We start from the raw sequence: 19,371 nt of genomic DNA, 5'->3' as shown, positions 1-19,371 counted from the left end.
GGGGGGGGGGAGGCAGCTGGGGCGCATGCGCACTAGTGCGGCGGCGGCAGCTGGGTCCCTCGCACGTGCGCTAAGGCGGGGAAGGGGCCACGGAGCCGGAAGTGGGGGCGGGGGGGCGGCGAGGCTGCGGCTGCCGTTGCAGCTGCGGCGAGAGGCCAGGTGGAGCTGCGCGCTGGGGAGGGGGCTGAAGGGCCAGTGCTGCTGCGGGGTCCGCGGGCGCCATGAACCTGAAGCATCGCCCTTTCTGCTTTAGCGTGAAAGGCCATGTGAAGATGCTGCGGTTGGTGAGGGCCGGCTTGCGGGGTGGAGGGCAGTGAGATGGCTCTCAAGTAGGAATCAGAGCGCCCCGTCTTCTCGTCCAACTTGGTTTTTTCATCAAGGCAAGGCATTTCACTATGAACACAGCCGCAAGGAGAGAAATAAGGCATTGTCCTCCCCGTCAGGGGCTTGACCCGGTCCTAAAGCAAAATCAGCATCTTGACCTGAATGGCCCACCCTCGGACCCCACCCAGGTACCCGGGTTACCAGGTGAGGCAGCTGCGGTTGTTCCACTCAGGAGCCAACAAGAAGACTCAGGGGTCCCGGTGGATGCTGTGTTTAGCTTTTTGTAAGTCAGAAGTTTGATGTGACCGAGCTCAGGGCTCTTACAGCACCGAGCCTGGAGTGTCGGACCCGCCGGGAGCACTGCCGTCAGCTCTGAACAGACCTGTGGAGAGAATGAATCATTTGGAGGAAGGGGACCTGGCTAGTTAGACAAGTGGAAACTACCACAGGAGAATATGTTGAAGGAATTCTAGAAAAAGAGGGGAAATTTTTTTTTTTTTAATTTTAAAGAAGTGACATATAGGCGAGGGGGGGTGGAAATAAAGGTCACAGGGAAACAGTTCTGCTTAATGTGAGGAAGAATTTTATATTGGGTAAGTTCCCAAAATTAAGTGGCCACTTGGGAAGGTAATACATTCCCAGAACGCAAAGGCGGCGGGCATAGATGAGCACTTCGGGAAGATGTTCTGAATAGCTAAACAACCAGTTTCTGCCATATTCACACACACCCATACACTTTAATCATGCCTCTAGATGTGTGTGTGGTGGAAACTGGTTTATTTAGCTATTTTAGAAATGATCATTTCTACAGGTTAAACATGTATTCAATAATCACTGATAAATCATATGTTTGTTTTTCTTTGTAGGCACTAACTGTGACATCTATGACCTTTTTTATCATCGCACAAGCCCCTGAACCATACATTGTTATCACTGGATTTGAAGTCTCCACTATTTTCTTTTTCATAGTTTTATATATGCTCAGACTTGATCGATTAAGTGACTGTATATTTTGGCCTTTGCTTGTAAGTGTTCAATTTCATCGTTAAAAATAACTACTTTTTCCTGCCCTAGTGAAACATTTTAACAGACTCTATTGTTTAGTTTTCTTAAGCCTTTAAAGAATCTCTGATAAGCTTAGGAAGGAGGAACTCTACCCACTGCTAATGTGCTCTGTGTTGTCCCTGGAGGAAAGTCTTAGGGAACCAGGGCAGTCACAGAGCATAAATGCTCCTGTGAACTCCATCGAAAAGTAGATGTGGCTGACCCCTCTGTTAGGAGAATTCACCTACCTGTACACCTTCTAAAGAATTTTAAATGAAAGGTCCTGATTAATTATAGAACATTCTTAATCTTTACCTTCCTTTTAAATGCATGTTGATACAACCTTAAAATTGGGGAATAGAGACAGAGACAGATACACAGTATCTGTAACTTGCACATCCCTGATCACTAAGTGGAAAATCAAAATAATTTGGGAGGCTCCATAAAGCACAAAATTATCTTACTTAAAACGTCTGCAATTGTTAATGCTGAATAATTTTTAACTCATCTTGTAGAGCCTTATTTAGTAGCATATGAATGTCATCTGCCATATTCATAGCATTAGGAATAACTGCCCAGTGGAGTGCCCAAGTAGTTCTGTAAACTGTCAAAATAGGCATGTTGAAGACAATGGTTAAGGTGTATAGGGTCCTTCAGCCGGGACTATAAGCTGGTTCTAGGAGAAACTGAGCGATTTCAACTCTCTCTCCTCTTTCAAATCTTGTCCTCAGCATCCTATCTCCATAAGTCTCCCTCCTAAGACCCTCTGCTGCACCTGTCTCATCCTCTTGAAGTGCTGACATCCAAGCTGATAACCCCTACTAAAGAAAGAGGAAATAGAGCTATTCTCAGACCACAAGCATGCCTTTAAGTGGTACCTTCTGGAACTACCTTTGAAGGCCAAGGATGAGCATTTTAGGCTAATCACAAGCTGAGAAGTCCCAAAAGGGTAAAGCTTGGAAGTAGATAGGATCTTCACAGCACCCCTCCAAAGTCCTACTTGATCTACACTTTAGAGCTGGACCAGACTGGAGGGAAGTCTAGGCGAACAGATTACAAAGCCTTCATCAGTTGATCCTCAGGGTACATAACATCATTTAGTGGCCGAAAGGCATGAGCTAAATGATTCTAAGGATTTCTGCAACGAGATGATGAACATGGTCCACATCTTTTTAATCTCATACTCAAAGAGTTGGATAGTTGCTGTTCATACTCTGCTTTTCTCAGGTTGATATAACTTAACACATTTTAGCATTTATTTTTGTCCAAACTAATAATTCTCTGGAGCTTCTTACATGTCATGAACATGGAGCCCCAAATTTAACAGAATACACTGAGAGGGAGAGTGGACTATGTGTAGCACACTGCAAGGAGTCTCTGAATCTCTCAGGATCACACTTTGCTGATACTGTAAGCTTTCAGAAATGGTGCTGTATGGTCAACTAACTTACTACTCCATTACGATACCCAGATTCCTCCCCGCTCTTGACCTAACAAAATCATTTATTCAACAAATGTGATGTATCTGCTCATCCCAGGTTCTGTAATGGGTTCTTTAATAAGACAAAACACAAACCTTGTACCCAAGAAACTCTCAGTGTAGTCAGGAAGAAAGACAGGCGAGCAATTCAGTGTAATAGGTGCTGTGACAGGATGGTGTAGAGGCACCAGCCAGGGAAGGGGACCAGGTCATAACAGGTCTGGGCTGAGGGCTGAAGGATGAGAAGCAGTTAGCAGACTGATAGGGCGATGAAAGGGCTAAGGGAGAGGGAGCCACATACGTGAGGGTGTGGGGAGAGAGAGAGTGTGACCCTCAAAGACCTGCAGGCAGCTCTGAATGTGGAATATTGGGCTGTAAAGAAGAAAAGCAGCAAGAGAGGAAGCTTGAGAGGCAGTAGGACGTCAGAACACGCAAAGCTTTGTATGCCCTGGGTTTTAACCCAAAGGCCAAGCTTTTGAAAGATTAGGTAGCAGCAGAGTGACATGACCAGCTTCCATTTTAGGAGATGACCCTGGTAGCAGGGTCGATAATGGCTTGAAGTGAATCAAAACTAGAGGTAGGTCTGAGAAATCACATAAAAGTCTGTTGCCAGAATCCAGGCATAAAAGGCCTGAACTAAGGCTATAAGAGTAGTCGGAGAGAAAGGGGATGCTAGCGAGGTAGAATGTACAGGACAGAGTAGCCCAGGATCCCTGCCATTTACATAACTATCTGGAGAGGAAAATGAGATGGGTCGTATAGGAGGAAGAATAGGTTTCAGGAAGGACCAGGGAGCGTGATACGTATTGAGTTCAGTTTGAGAAACACTAGGTTTTAGTTGCATGTGGGGTATTCAGATGGAAGTGTTCAGATCTGAAGCTTAAGAGAGGAGTTAGAGCTGCGGCTTTTGGAGTCATCACATCCCCTCGTGATGGAAATGAGCTCTGGGACTGGCCTACATGGCTCAGAGAGAGTGTAGAGCAAGGTGAAGGTAAAAGAAAATGCCAACAAGTGGGGTGAAAAGGAGGCGTGGCCAGAGAAAGGCAGGAGAGCACCCAAGGGAGACCATGTTCTGGGGCAGGAGCCTCTGTCTTTTTCCTGTGGTTCTCTGCAAATCTAGAATGCCATTCATACACATGCCCAAATTATTCACAAGAGGCAGGGCTGCCTGTCTGAAGTCTACTGCCTTGTAGCAGAGCGAAATATCCAGCACCTCAGGGCACCCTTCATTACCCTGGGGCAGGCAGTCCTAGTATCTCCTGCAAATGAAAAGTTTTTTCTTCCTAAGTGTATCTAATCTTGACCCGTCTCCATTGATCTTCTTTCCTGTTTTATTTTTAATAACTACTTTTTTAAGTTACCAGGGTTTTGAAGTTTGGTATTTCTGCGTTGACAGTTCCTTCCTATCTACAGTTATCTGCAAGCATACATAAACTATTCCAGAATAAAGACAATTTACTGCTTCCACACTATACATCCATTCAAAATGTAAGCTGCACCTCTTAAAGCCACAGTTCAGAAGGAAAATGCTTCAAGAAATTATTAAATGAATGAGCAACATCATCAGAAATAATAGCGTAATTGGCCAACCGTTGCAGATAGATGTGTGGGGGTTTCTTCCTGAAAATTACCACTTAGTTCCCTAAGTATGCACTGCTTTTAGTTTTATTAATTGCATTTTAGTAACATCATAAAGTTGTTTGATTTACAGTGTAGATGACTTTATACTTCCTCTCATATTGTTACAATTGAGCATCCTGACTTCCCATGTACCATTCTACCTTAAACCTTCCACATATTATATCATCCACTCCTAACCAGATGAGCTCCCCCTCCAACTACATTTAAGTAAAAAAGAATATGCCTGTTAGGTAGTTAAATGATGGTGTATTATAGGTTAAGAGGACTACTAGGCATCCTTGAAGATCAAACACATTATAGGTGTCATTTTGCTGTGGCAGTTTAATTTCCTAAAAGATAAACAAGAAATAAATTTGTTTTGTAAAATGGAACTTTTAAAATCTTTAGGGAGCTCACTCTGTGTGCGCCTGTGTGTGTGCGCGCGATCTTCCTGTAAAGCTGACCTTTCTTTTCTGTGTTTTCAGGATATTATCAACTCACTGGTAGCAGCAATATTCATGGTAATCATATCTGTGTTGGCAGTGATACCAGAAACCACAACATTTACGGTCCTTGGAGGGGTAAGTAGGTGTCTTTCTGGTCTCTTCCTTTAGGTTGGATCAGAATTCAATTTATTTTAAAAATAGATACAAGAACAGAAAACTCCACCATACTCATCCTTGAGTTTCCTGGGCCAGTATATAATACCCAGTGGCTTAATTCTTTTTGTATGAATACATGCCCTGGTTAATGTGAAGAAATATGATTTCACAATAAAGCTGAAGTTAACCAAATAAAGAGGCTCCCACGTATTTCTCATAGGTATGTAGGGCTAGACTAAACTGAGAAAACATAGACTGAGAAAAGCTACTGGAATCAGTTACAGCACTTAGCTCTGAGAAACTCGATGTCAAGAAAAAAAAACACCATGAATGAGTTTCATAGCTCTCCCTTTAAAAAAAAAAAAATACATACCACTTGTTAAGGTGAGACAGACTATTCTGAGCTCAGTTATTTCTTGTCCAGATCCTTCTTAGAGGGGATGTAATAGATGGCTCATGATAAGGGAATGGTAGTAGGAAGCCTTGTAACTAAAGGATTATTTTGAAGACTGCTTGATGAGACGCAAATCGGTTTCATCACACTTTATCCTAGAAGGCAAGCCAAAATAAAAAAGTGTCAAGTAATGTAATTGAAATAGTCCCATCTGATATTCTTCTGAGATTTCTTACAGGAGGCCCAAAATCATGTGGCTTTTCTAGGTTCTGATCTAGATAAGTGAATTAGAAAGTTCTTAAATAAATCTCCCTCCTGCTTCCTTGTCTTTCCATAGTATGGACCACGTTAGGAGAACTGACCGCTCTCAGATAGCCACGTATGTCAGAATCCATGGCATTTCATCTCCCTTATTAGGCCCTAAGCAGCTTCATGAGGGATGGGAATTATTCTAGAAATAAAATTGTACTCTAACAGCAATTTCCCCCACTTGTCTTTAAAGATAATCTTACCCTCTACTATGGAGAAAGAGGGACCAGGCATAGGATTTACTTTCTTTCACTGATTTACTTGCTCATTCATGCACTCTTTCTTTTTTTGATTTATCTTTATTGTTGGTCATTCGTTCGTTCTTTACATGCACTTTAGTAGGTGCTGACAAAGTATAGATCTATGCCGCCCAGTGTGGTAGCCACTGATCACAGGTGGCTACTGAGTACCGGAAATGTATGTGACTGGTCTGTATTGAAATGAGCTGTATGTGTGAAATACACACTGGATTTGGAAGACTTACTACCCAAAAAGGGGAATGTATAATATTTAATGAATAACTTCATTATAGCGATGACATGTTACAATGATATTTTGGATATATAGCGCTAAGTGAAATATATTATTAAAATTATTTCACTTGTTTCTCTTCACTTTTCAATGTGGCTATTAGAAAATTTTAAATTAATTATGTGGCTTACTTACATTGGTGACTCACATTACATTTCTTTTGGATGGCACTGGACTAGAACGTGAGCCCTTTCCTCAAGTTGCTTAGAGCCTAATGCAAGAGACAGAAGTGCAAACAGCTGTATGTAAGCTGTTGAGCACAGAAGAGAGGAAACAACTACTTTCTGCCGTGGAATTCAAAGTTTGCCAGGAACAGAGGGGAAAGGGGGGATGGTTCCAGGTGGAAGAACCAGTAACATGCAGAGTACCAGGACCATGAAAGGACAGGTAGTTGGTACTTAGCTTGGTCAGAACCTAGGAAGCCACACTTGAGATTCAGGGTGGAAAAGAAGCAGTGTCTGGAGCCAGAAACCCAGACTTCCTGGCCTTTTGATGGAGCTGAGCACATAGCATGCAGGGAATGGCATTCCCCTTCTCCAGCCCAGGCACCAGCTCTCCCATAGCCATCAGGGTACCTAAAGACCATGTTCTGGTTCATTCCCTTTCCCTCAAGTTTATTTTCCTCCGGCCTACTTAGGGTCGCACCCCTTATGTGGATGTAGCCCAGCCTTTGAGGGGGTTCAATTTGAATTATTTTATCACTCCAGTTCTCCGAAGCTTTCATCACAGCTGCTATCTCCATGGTGTAATCTTGAGCTGGTGTTAACTTTGACCCTGTCTCCAGTGGAGTTTGCAACAGGAAAGTCAAACAGTTGAGCATTGCAGACATAAAGGTCGACTGATGACTAAGTATCATCAGTAGGCCTTTAAACAACACATTCCTGGAGCAAGTCCAGAGATGCAGACGAGTATTTGTTTCAGAGCCCGCACCACTTCAGCATTATTTCTGCTCACTTAAATGATCATTTCCCTTTCTGGAGGCAGGCACTGGGAAAACTTGGGAGGTAGAATAAATAAAATGACCTCTGAGTATTATTAGGTGGCCTGGGAGTGAGCAATCCCAGTTCTCTGGCAGGAGGTAAAGCGCGCGGGGGTGGGGAACGACACGACACGACGACACCAGACCACTTAAGGAAAAAAAAACAAAACACCTGGCTGTGTGCAAGACAGCAGCCGGGATCGCGGCCACAGCAGTGACCCTGTGTCTTTGTCCCCAGGTGTTCGGACTCCTGGCGGTGGCGAGCTGCATTGCCGACGCGGCTCTTCTCTACCGGAAGCTTCTCTTTAACCCAAGCGGGCCTTACCAGAAAAAATCTATTCACGACGAAATCTAAGTTTTGTAATTTTATATTCCTCTTTAAGTATTAAACACGTCTCTTTAATGTTGCCACGTGGCTTGTGCAGTTGTTTTCATCCTCCTCTCGCTATGGGAGCTGGAGGGTGAGATTTGGGAACTCTGCGCGCAGCGTTCACCGCACCGCAGCTTCCAGGAGGGCTCAGCGGGGCGGGGCTCAGCGGGGCGGGGCTCAGCGGGGCGGGGCGCGGCGGGGCGGGGCGCGGCGGGGCGGGGCGCGGCGGGGCGGGGCGCGGCGGGGCGGGGCGCGGCGGGGCGGGGCGCGGCGGGGCGGGGCGCCGGGACGGGATCCTCCGGGTTTTGCGCTCCAGAGCCTGAGTGGCAGGCGAGAAGGCGCTAGGACCGCCCTAAATGGCCTCCGGAGCCCTCTTACTGGCTGGCTGGCTGGCTGGCTGGCTGGCCGGCCGGCAGCACTGGAGGGGCGCGGTTGCGACCGTGAGTTCCCAGGCGAGGCACAAGCGCGACCCGGGTGGCGAGGAGGGTGCCTGGAGAGTACGGCTGGTCCCAGGGTAGGGAGAGCTGGGTGCGCGCGAGGGATGGGCAGCCGGCGGCCGTTGGGGCGCGACGCTGGTGACCCGGGGAGAACCAGCGGCCACCGTGCAGGGTCAGAGCCAACCTGACATAGCCAAGCCCAGGACCAACCATGTATTCTGAAGACTCCAGGGAGTATTCAGAGGACTTGCAATCCCCGGGGAAATTCCGGATACGCTCCGCCTCGGGGCCTCCTAGGCGCAGTGCACCCTCAACGAAGCAATCCAAACGCTCGCGTCGTGGATCCCGAGTGCAAAGCAGAAAGTCAAAGAAGGACAGAGGCTCCCAACTCCGGAAGCGAGCTGAACCAGAGCCCCGGAGCCAAACACAGACGGAGCCGGCCATCAGCACATCCGAGAAGGAGGCCATCCAAAAGCGTGCAGAGGGCCGCAGCAGAGTCCCGCCCAAATTCAGGGACAGCATCAAGCAGTTTTTCTTCTCACCCACGGGAGTGCTGAAGATCCTGAGACTGGTGAGCAGAGAGAGCTGGTGCCTGGGCTGGGCAGCTGCTGAGCGGCTGCAGGCCGTGGCCCTAGGAGAGCTCCCCTGGTTCCCTCTGCCAGTCACCCGTGCTGTACCCTCTCCCCTTGTTCCTCCACACGCTCAAACCTTACTACTAAATTTGGCTTCTTTTTTTTTTTTTTCTGTCTTACTTTTCTATTTCTCAGGTTTCCCCTCACAAAGGGAATTAGGGAAGCAATGAAGATAGTAGTGTAAGCATGTAAATTAGCAAACACAAATGATAAACAGAATTGATAAACCTCTGGCCAATATAACAGAAAAAGGAGGGAGGGGGAGGAGAGGACATATGTTCAAACTTAGAAACCAGAAAGGGAAAATAATCACAAACACCGATGGAACTGAAAGGAGCCACAAGAGCACTTTGCGAAACAAATCCATTTGAATAACTGGATGGAATAGTTGATTTTTCAAGGGAAATGTGAATTACCAAAACTGATCCCAGAGTAGAGAAAAACCTAAACAGGCCGATACAAACGCGGACGTATCAAATGAATATCTTTCAAAACTGTATCAGACCCTGGCTTTTGCACAGGTTAACTCTTTCAAACCTTCACGCAAGGGCAGCCTGATACTATTCAAAGTTTTTCAAAGAACAGAAAAAAACTGTCTGAACAATGTTTACAAAGTCACTGCAACACCGATATCAAAACCTGACCCAGTTCAGAAAAAGAAACTAAGTAGAAATCTCACTTGTATCAAAGCAATAAGTATTAATATATTAGCAGAAAATATTCATCAGAACTTTTGAAAACTGACCCTGAAAAAGAAACAGGATGATTCAATATTAAAACTATAGCAGAATAACCCACCATATATATTATAAGTAAAAGGAGAGAGTGAGGGAGAGCTGCAGCTTGCTTTCTTTCCAAATAGCTTCGGATGATCCCAACATCATTTATTGAGAAACACCAGTACTTTCCCCATTGATCTAATACGCAGTCTTCATTATATACTAAATTATGTACCCAGTAGTGTACAAAACACATTGAACAAAATTCAACATTCATCTCTGATTGCAAAAGAGAGACCAATAAAATAGAAATACATAGATATTTCATTGACATTATAAAAATAAACCCAAAAGTCGGCATCATATAAAATGAAACATCAGACGTATTCCCATTAAAATGAGAAACAAAGAGGATACCCACTACTAATGCTGTTATTCAGTATTTTTCTGGAACCACTAGTCATAACAATTAGGAAAAAGAAATAAGCACATTTGAAAAGAAGAGGCAAAATGTATCATTTCTTTCAGCTAATATCTAAAAAACTCAAAGTCAACTGGGAAACAATTAATTTTATTTATTTATTTATACTCACCGGAGGATATTTTTTCCATTGCTTTTCAGAGAAAGTGGAAGGGAGGGGGAGAGACAGACAGACAGACAGGCATCGGTTGGTTGCCCCCTGCTCATGCCCAGACTGGGGTGGAGCCTGCAACTGAGGCACCTGCCCTTGGCTAGAATCAAACCCAGGAACCCTTCAGTCCCGGGGCCGATGGCTCTAACCACTGAGCAAAACCGGCCAGGGTGGAAACAATTTAGAATAAGATAATTTCTACCAACTCATTAGTAGAAATGAACAAATAAGCACTTAAAATGGAAGAAAATATTTTTGTTTACAACAGCAATCAAAATATAATCAAGATTAAATGAAATAAATTTGAAAGACCTATATGAAGAAAACTTGAAAACTCTACTGATATTTAAAAACCACTAAAATAACTGGAAAGATATACTTTGTTCTTGAATAGTAAGACCAAATTTTGCATTAAATTTCCAGATTATAAATGAAATGAAATCCCAATTAAAATACCAAAAGGCTTAGTTTGGGGAACTTGACCAAGTCAAGCATGGGAGGCGTAAACAGTCTGAGAATGAGTATGGAAAGGGCAGCCAGGTCAGAATATATGATATAAAACAAATTCCCTGTAATTTCAAAAGTACTAGAGAAGAAATCATCTAATCAATGCAAGAGCAGTCTCAAAAAATACCCAAATCTACCTGAGAACTTAGTATATAATAAAGACTTCGGTATTAGATCAATGGGGAAAATACTGGTGTTTCTCAATAAATGATGTTGGGATCATCCGAAGCTACTGGAAAGTTTTCTTTGTAAAGAAAGCAAGCTGCAGCTCTCCCTCACTCTATCAAAATCAACATGTACTTACTCTACACTACCTGTATATACATACGTCTTTCTGGTATAAAATATACAGTTAACAATGGTTACTTTTTTTTTTTTGGTTAACCCTCACCCCAGGATATTTTTTCCATTGATTTTTAAAGAGATAGAGTGGAGGAAGGGAGGGGAAAAGGGAGGGAGAGAGAGAGAAAAAAAATCCATGTGAGAAAGACACATTGACTGGTTGCCTCCCACATGGGCCTGTTGGAGCCAGGGATGGAACCTGCAACCCAGGTATGTGCCCCTGACCGGGAATCGAACCCACGACCCTTCAGCAGACACTCTAACCACTGAGCCATACTGGCCAGGGCAACAGTGGTTAGTTTTAAGGAGACAGGCTGGGGTTGGGTTAAGGGAGGTGAAAGAAACTAATGGTATTTTTTATCCCTCTATACTGTGTGCATTTTTATTATTTGTGTGTATTATTTCATATCTTAAAAATACAAAAAATTTTACTTTTTTTTTCTTTCTTTTTTTCCCCAAAAAATTTTAAAAATGAAATGTATGTGCAAAACAATATGGGCAATTTCAGTATAATCAGATTTGCATTCTAAGAATTTATGGTGTGTTTTCTAATAGCCCATGTGCATTAAAACAAAACCTGTCTCTTTTATTGCAGGGTCTTCTCATGGGATCAATAACTTGTTTCATCATCGCTGAAGCCCATGAGTCATACATAGCAATCACAGTTCTGGAAACCTGCATCGATCTTTTATTCATTATAATATATATGGTAACCCTTCACCGCTTGCTGACTTATATACATTGGCCCTTACTTGTAAGTGTTCATTTTCATAATTCAAATATAAGCTTTGCCCTCAGCCCCAGAGTAGAGGCCCTCCTTAAGTGAAGACACCCAGAGCTATATCTCCAGACAAGGACATAGCTGAGCTGTGACAGTTCGGGTGTTGCCTATCCCAAGGGAGAAACTAGCCTTGGACCCCTCTGTCTACAGGACAACCAGCACACACACCTGCTTCCATCTCCTTATGGTTCTGAATATGTGGTACTGTTCAGTGTGTCCGAAAGAAAATTTTAATTCAGATACTCAGTAGGTACACATTTCTACTTTTCAAACAGCACCCTCTCTAACAGATTATAAAGACACCCCCCCCCTTCCCCAACACACACACACAAAGCAAAAGTGGACATGGTAGAGTTACAGAAAATTGTCACACGTGCCCTGAAAGACTGTAGGAGTCAACCTCTCCATGTGTGTTACGGGTCCATACTCCCTAAGGGGTGCCAGACGGTGGGGTAGTCAGGAGAAGACATCGCACAGCCTTCTTCGGTAGCTGTTGCAGAATTTCACATTCTTTAACAACTGAAAGGTTCCTGAAGCTAGCCCCTCAATGCTATTTGTTGTGGAGCCTGAGGCTCTGCATCCTTAGAGGGGAAATACAGTTTTGTCTGGATACAGACGTGAGCCCTGCACCTTGCTAGCTGTGTGAACTTCAGTCTCAGTTTCCTCATGTAGGAAATTCAAGGAAAGAAAAGTGTGATAATAATTGCCTCATAGGGTTCCCGTAACACTCAAATGTGTTCAAAGCACATAGCACAATACTTGGCACCACATAAATATTCATTACAAAGTGTCTGGCAGACCCCATAAGGTAGATGGGTGACTGTTAAAATTTGAGTTTGCACTGTGAACAGTCCTCACTCTGAGCTCAGGCCTCTTCCACAGCCCGCTTCCTAATAGTACCTATTTCTATCCTTAAGGTAGAATTGGTTGCTATTGAGCTAAAACTCAAAATATTTTCTTCATGTGTCTGAGGGATTTTCTGAAAAGGCTGCTGAGCTCGCTCTCTCTCTGTCACACCGAGTGCTGAGCAACAGGAAGCAGACAAAGCAAAGTCTGAGCCACTCTAATTGGACATATGGAAGACCCTCTTAGTTATGGAGAGCTCTAACCACAGAGAGGTTTCTCAGGGGGAACTGAAATCTCTGTCCATGGAAATGTTCAAGAAGGGAAGGGAAAGTAACAGTGTCTGAGCACATACCATGCACCAGATGCTTTTTGCATGTATATTACCTTATTTAACCCTCACAACAACCCAATCAGGTGGGAGTCACCCCCACTCTCCATTAGACCAGGTGGGGAAATTGCATTAAAGGAATTAAGCTGCCTGTGGTCATCTGTAGGCATAGAAACTCACATTTGAACCCAGATCTGTTTGACTCTAAAGCCCAGTTTCTTCCCCAGCTTTGTGCCCTATTGCTCTGTGATGGTTTCTCGATTGCCATCCTCCCTACATCTTTGTTTTCCCCAGATTCTCAGAATTTTATGTTCTCTGTATCTTGGCATGTTTCCTCATGGTTTCCTTAGAATTTGGAGCCAAGGATGGGCTGATTGTCCTGAGGGTGTGGGGGGAAACAGGCCCTTGAGGGTGAGTGACTGAGGGGTCCACAGCACCAAGGTCAGCAGCTGTGAGCAGGAGGACCAGAGCCCTCGGAGAAAAGGTCAACGGCCACAAAGCTGGGGAGAGCTGCAAGGCCCTGTCCTTTGCCTTAAGGCCCAGGGCAGGTGTCCAGGAAGTGTCTGAGACAGAAGCAAGGGGTGAGTCTCCTAACCATGGACCATGAAGATCCTGTGAGATCCTGTGAGCTATTCTCACAGTGGTCACAGGCAGCTCAGGCCAGCTTTTGTACCATTGCAGGCCTCTGGTCAACTCTGATAAAGCCAGGCCCACTTTTGCTACCTCTGTCCTTGGGTGAGAGCTTCTCTTTTCTTTGGGTGGCCATGGGAGCCCAGAGCGTGGTTCAGAATCCCTGCTTTTTCCTCGGTACTGTCCCCTAGGGTGTGGGCCAGGGCCTGGGCCAGCAGATGGATATGCCTGGTGAACTCCCAGGAGCTTCAGAGTTGGGAAACTTTGTCTTACCACAAAGGCTGCCCAGTTATTCCGATGCTCAACTAGCGGTCCACATACATACTAAGCAACCACATACTAACCAACATAGTTGGTCAGGTGGTGAGTCATCTAATGAACTTGGAAGGCTACTGAAAACACCCATTAAAACAAGATCCAAAATTGTGTTCTCTCCTCCTATCCAGTCCCTTCTTTTCTAACCTGCCTTTTCAGATCCCATAAGATCAAGGACATGTACATCTAAGGTTGCTCAAGGGGTAAACAGCTTCCACTGTGGTAACAGGGAGGCCTTGGCATGGTAAGAAACGTGTTGCCTTAGTGACAGGATTAATGCCTAGGAGGTGACTAATTGAAGCTTCAGAGAGTAGGTGGACTTGGAGATGTGTTGGTATCGAGCTACAGGAGTCACCTGGGACCTTATCAAAGGGTCAGGGCAGCAAGGCAGAGAGCGTGTGGCCTGTTTCCCACTGTCACTGTTTCAGAACTCTCCCCAGGCTCGAAGCCCCGCCCACACCCTACAGGTGTCCAGCTGGCACAGCTGCCACTTTCTTTCAGCCCTTCTCTCCAGGTGAGATGGTTTGGTGCCCAGGCGGCAAGGATTAGGGTAAGGAGTACTGATTTTAAGTGGCAATTTCCTTAATGACTCACACGAAGATAAAGTTCCTGATTTCCCTCTTTCCATTCTTGTTTGGGAAAGGGCAAAGGGTAAAAATCCCCAGGAGGGAGAAAGAAGGTCTGATGAATCAAGGCTTTCATTTATTTATTTTTTTAATCCTCTCCTGAGGATATTTTTTCCATTGCTTTCTCAGAGAGAATGGAAGGGAGAGAGAGAAAGGGAGGAGAGAGAGAGAAACATCGATGTGAGAGAGAAGACACATCCATTGGTTGCCTCCTACATGCTCCCCGACCAGAGCCAGAGATCGAGCCTGCAACTGAAGTACGTGCCCTTGCCTGGAACCGAACCCGGGACCCTTCAGCCTGCAGGCTGATGCTCTAACCACTGAGCCAAACTAGCCAAAGCGAATCAAGGCTTTTAGACCCTCAGCAGGGCAGCATCAAGGAGCACTGGCCTCACATAAAAGGACCTCCTGTTGCCTGGGACCATATGTAAGCAGGGTCTCCGTCTCTGGAGATATGATGGAGCCTAGGCTTGTGGACCCACACCGCAATCTCAATTGCAGCTTCTCCCTTCTGTGAAGGCGGTGCCAGGGACCCTGACACCCACGGGGAGGGTGCCCATCCAGTTCTCAGCCAGCCCCTGACTTGTCAGCATGGCTCTGAATCAGAGCTCATTAGAATACAGCTTTTCTCACCTCAGCAGGGTGGAGTCAGTCTCTTCATTTTTAGACTTCATTATCAATTTCACCCACCCTCGTCTAGTATCCTCTCCCAGGGTACTCAAGAAAAGTATGAACTGTCCCTGCCCCATAGTAGCCAGACCTGTCACTCAGCTTATAGAACCCAGCTGGAACTTACTTCCAACCCTCACCAGCCCTGCTCTATGTCCCTCTTCCAGTGTTCCCCACCAGGTGTCCAAATAATTGACATTCGTGCCCTTCCAAGAAGCAAGCTCACATTCGATGAAAGGGCTCCTTGCTTGCCAATTTCAACAGGAAAAACATGAGAGTTTGCTGAAAGTTTACTATCTGTGCACATTTTGAGGACAGATATCACGAGCCTACCCACTAGGTGCCAGGCACCTTACCTGATGCTTTCAGATTCATTATGCCATGTAATCCTCAGATCAACCCAGTGAACCCCAATCACTATCTCCATATTAAAAATTACCATGTTGGCACAGAGGGGCAATAAAACACACCCCAGGTCACACACCTAGGAACTGGCAAGCCAAAAATGAGTTCAACAAGCGACATCAACAAAAAGCACACTCACCTTTTTTGTCCCATGCCATGTGGACCCTCCATGACCCATTCCACAGAAAATGCCAAAGATGGATGCTGCACTTCCAACCTAGGGGGACAGTTCATTCCCTCCTTATGTGCGTGTCCCTGATGGGAGGCAACGGTGAGCTGAGTTCTGACTCCACTCCTTGGCAGATATTCAATCTTAGGCAATTTAATAAACTTCTCTAAGCCTCTCTTCCACCCTCTTAAATGGAGATCCTAACAATACTGACTCTGCAGGGTGTTTATGAGGGTTAAATGAGATAATGACTGGGAAACGCTTGGCACATTGAAGAGCTCCATTAGAGTCATTGTGATCCCATACACTGGACAGCAGGGCTCCTTGCTATGTTTGGGCAAGTACACCAGACAGGCTAACGCAACCAAGTCAGGCTGCTTTAAGACTAAAAATGTTCAAATGAGATACCTGGGCCCTAATGTGATTATATCACCCTGGGCTTTTGCCCCTCAGCGCAAACTGGTGCCACTGACACACAGAGTACCCTCTTCCATTATTGCTCCTCTACCAAAGCCCAGCCTCTGCTGATGCTCAGGAATGTGCCCCCACCCACTCATCCTCACCCTTTATTTAGCAATTAAAGAGCCCAGTACTTTACTTAGCAGTTAAAGAGCCCAGAACTGATATCCAAAAGGAAGGACACACATAGCCTATAGATGTCAGGGCAGACTCAACTGCGGCCAAAAGTCAACAGCACAGGCATGCGCTCCAGAATACCAGGCCTGCTCTTCAGATGGGTTCCTGCCTTCTTGGGGTGTGTGAACCTACGGAATAAATATGACCCAACTTCCAAAGGATCGGTTCTACCTGCAGATTTGGGAATGGAATTAAATCAGTAAAATCCTAATATAAAATGTTATATTTATATTAAAACAAATGTATTGTGGAATAGAATGGGGAATCACATTAATTTAAAATATAAGTCTTCAAAACATCATAATTATGGAAGACCAATTTGAGATAGGCCCCCAGACCTCTAGGTTTTTTCACGCTCACTCTTCTATGGCCTTTAAGAAAAGTCTGATGGAAAAGTTGTCACCTTTTTTAAATTTATCTTTATTGATTTCAGAGAGAGGAAGGGAGAGGGAGAGAGAGAGATAGAAACATCAATGATGCAAGTCATTGATCGGCTGCCTCCTGCACGCCCCCTACTGGGGATCAAGCCTGCAACCCGGGCATGTGCCCTGACCGGGAATTGAACTGCAATCTCCTGGATCCTAGGTCAATGCTCAACTACTGAGCCATGCACAGCCAGGCAGGTTTTTGTTTTTTTAATGGTGTTCTTCAACGAAATTAAACCCATTTCTGCTGACAAAGTCCTATCCAGGACCTTAAAATCACATAAACTCATGTCTCTGGAAGATGTAAGAATTATGCTGCTGGGGGTTCCTCTTAATAATCAAAGGGCAAGTTTTCAAAAGGCATCCATCCTTTGATAGGTAATTGGCCAATTTAAATATTTTATGAAATTACATTTTCATGTAAAGTTGAACCACTTTTAATTCTGTATTACAGGATCTTATGAACAGTTTCATTACAACTGTGTTCCTTTTAATAGTTGCCATCTTGGCAATGCAAGAAAAGGAAAGAAGGCATTTATTCTATGTTGGAGGGGTAAGTAGAGGCCTCCATGACTCCATTTGAAATGAGTATTTCCTTTAAAAAGGAAAACTGGCAGACCTTCATTATTTTATTTACAGAACAACATCCTCAACACACACACCCCTTCTCTTTCCTGCACCAACAACTTCGGAAGGTGTGAAGTTACACAAACTCTAAGCTCATGAAAATCTTTATTCTAATACTCATTCTCCAAATAGGGGCAAAAGCAAGTGTGTTGAACACCTTTTCAGAATCATATACACTAGTTTTTTAACTGTTACAACACGATTGCCTTATCTATAAATAGGACTTTGACTTTTCTGGTCTAGAGAATATTTTAAAAGCACATGAAAAGAATGATTGGGGGGGGGAGGGTATTGTCAAAAGTGAGTGGCCTGGCCTATCCAAGAAGGAAGGAAGGAAGTTGTCAGCACCCAGCAAGTGCCCCACGCAAGGCGAGGCATGTTTTGACTTAATCTATACAACTCTCATTTTTACAGATATGGACTTAAATACCTTATCCTGGGTCACAAGGCTGGGATAAACTGGAACTCAGATCCTCATATGAAGGGCACAAAATATGGCTTGGAAGATGGGGGGATGGGGTGTGGGGAGATGAGACTTTGGTTTAAGAGGTTAAGCAATGGGAACAGAAATTAATCCAGAAAAAAAAAGTTTAAATTCTTTGTATCCATTCCATAATCAGTAAATATTTGTTAATCCCACTGGATTGTGCCAGGCCTAAACTCAGTGTTGGGGTAGAGTCCTTTCCCCCAGGGGAGCTCACAGATTAAATGGGGCAAGACCTACCTAAGAAAAGTTCATTTAAGCAGCCAGGGATTAAGTGACCAGAAAGAGAAACATCCAAGGTAGACAGGAGCTGGTCTCCATCTGCTAATTCAACCACCAAGTGTTCTACCTGCCAGGGGCTCCCACTCCCTGGTCTCCATCAATTCTTACCTGGATGGCAGGAACCCCCCACCACCTCCCATTGGTGCCCCTGCCTCCAGCCTGGTTCATTCTCCAGTCACCTCTCCATTCAGTAAGAGGGCTTTCTGAGTCTGACACCTGACCTTTCCTCTTTTTTTTTTTTTTTTTTTAATATCTTTATTGATTTCAGAGAGAGAGGAAGGGAGAGGGAGAGAGAGAGAGAACCACTAATGAGAAGAGAGTCATTGATCGGCTGCCTCCTGCAGGCCTCCAACTGGAGATCAAGCCCACAACCCCGGCATGTGCCTTGACCGGGAATTGAACCAGGATCTCCTGGATCCTAAGCCGAGACTCAACCACTGAGCCATGCCCGGCGGGGCTTACCTCTCCTCTTGATCAAGTTCCAGATCCTGAACCTCCCCAGCCTCAACTCTGTCCCCTCCCTCAACAACTCTAGAGGTCTCAGTCGCACCAGATTCCTTGGAGACCTCAGTCCAGTACCTGGAGTTCTCCCCCTCCCAGCTGGTCCCCTTGGGCCCAAGGGTCCTGTCTAGGAAGGGCCATCTCAGGACACACCCCCCCCAACCCCACCTGGAGCCTCCTAAGGCCAGTGTCCTTCTCTGGTCCTTTCCTGGTGCCTCAGGAGTCAGGTGAGGTCATTAGTGGCAGCAAAAGCCCTCATTTCCAAAATTCCTTTCTCTGGGAATAACAGAAAGGGGCACAGCAGGTAGTGTTGGGTCAGAGAGGGACAAAAGGCCGCCTGCACCCCAGGATGGGGTTAAGGAAGACAGGTTGCTCCTGAGCTGCAGAATAACGCCACCTTTCCTTCCCGCGTGTGGTCTTGTGTCCGATAGGCCCTGTGTCTCACCGCAGCTATCATTTGTCTCATTGATGCGGCTGTAGTCACCAAGACGATGCGGAAAAAGATTAAAAAAGTCATGATCCTCGAAGACGCCAGTCTGTCCCCAATCCCCTCAGAAGCAGCCCAGCAACCCAACAACCCAGAAGCCGAGAAGGCGAAGGCGGTCAGCCCCGCGCCCTCCGTGGCGTCCACAGTGGCATCCACAGCGGCATCCACGGTGGCATCCTCGCGGCCCAAAGAGGCTTCTCCTTCCTCCCGCTCCCCCAAGCGCTGAGCCCACGTGCTG

The 19,371-nt window shown here is 45.3% G+C and overlaps 2 protein-coding genes across 3 annotated transcripts in view; one reads left to right on the top strand and one right to left on the bottom strand.

Moving 5' to 3' along the window:
- Positions 1 to 19,371, bottom strand: part of TK2 (thymidine kinase 2) — a 60,393-nt gene that overhangs the window by 25,122 nt on the left and 15,900 nt on the right. The window lies entirely within an intron of this gene.
- LOC107537415 (uncharacterized) lies at positions 222 to 19,359 on the top strand. The gene is made up of 4 exons (XM_087827413.1): positions 222 to 284; positions 4,954 to 5,049; positions 17,207 to 17,305; positions 19,078 to 19,359. Exons 1-4 carry the CDS (start codon positions 222 to 224, stop codon positions 19,357 to 19,359), a joined length of 540 nt encoding a protein of 179 aa, XP_087683539.1.

This window comes from Miniopterus natalensis, chromosome 18, assembly GCF_054644295.1.
Source record: "Miniopterus natalensis isolate mMinNat1 chromosome 18, mMinNat1.hap1, whole genome shotgun sequence".
Taxonomy (NCBI): domain Eukaryota; kingdom Metazoa; phylum Chordata; class Mammalia; order Chiroptera; family Miniopteridae; genus Miniopterus; species Miniopterus natalensis.
Note: the sequence above shows the minus strand (reverse complement) of the source record. Positions and strands in the feature narration are given on the sequence as shown.

Coding starts and splice junctions, on each gene's coding strand:
- LOC107537415 (XM_087827413.1), top strand. CDS start 222: ATGAACCTGAAGCATCGCCCTTTCTGCTTTAGCGTGAAAGGCCATGTG. Junction 5,050..17,206: donor CATTTACGGTCCTTGGAGGG/GTAAGTAGGTGT, acceptor TCTGTATTACAG/GATCTTATGAACAGTTTCAT. Junction 17,306..19,077: donor ATTTATTCTATGTTGGAGGG/GTAAGTAGAGGC, acceptor TGTGTCCGATAG/GCCCTGTGTCTCACCGCAGC.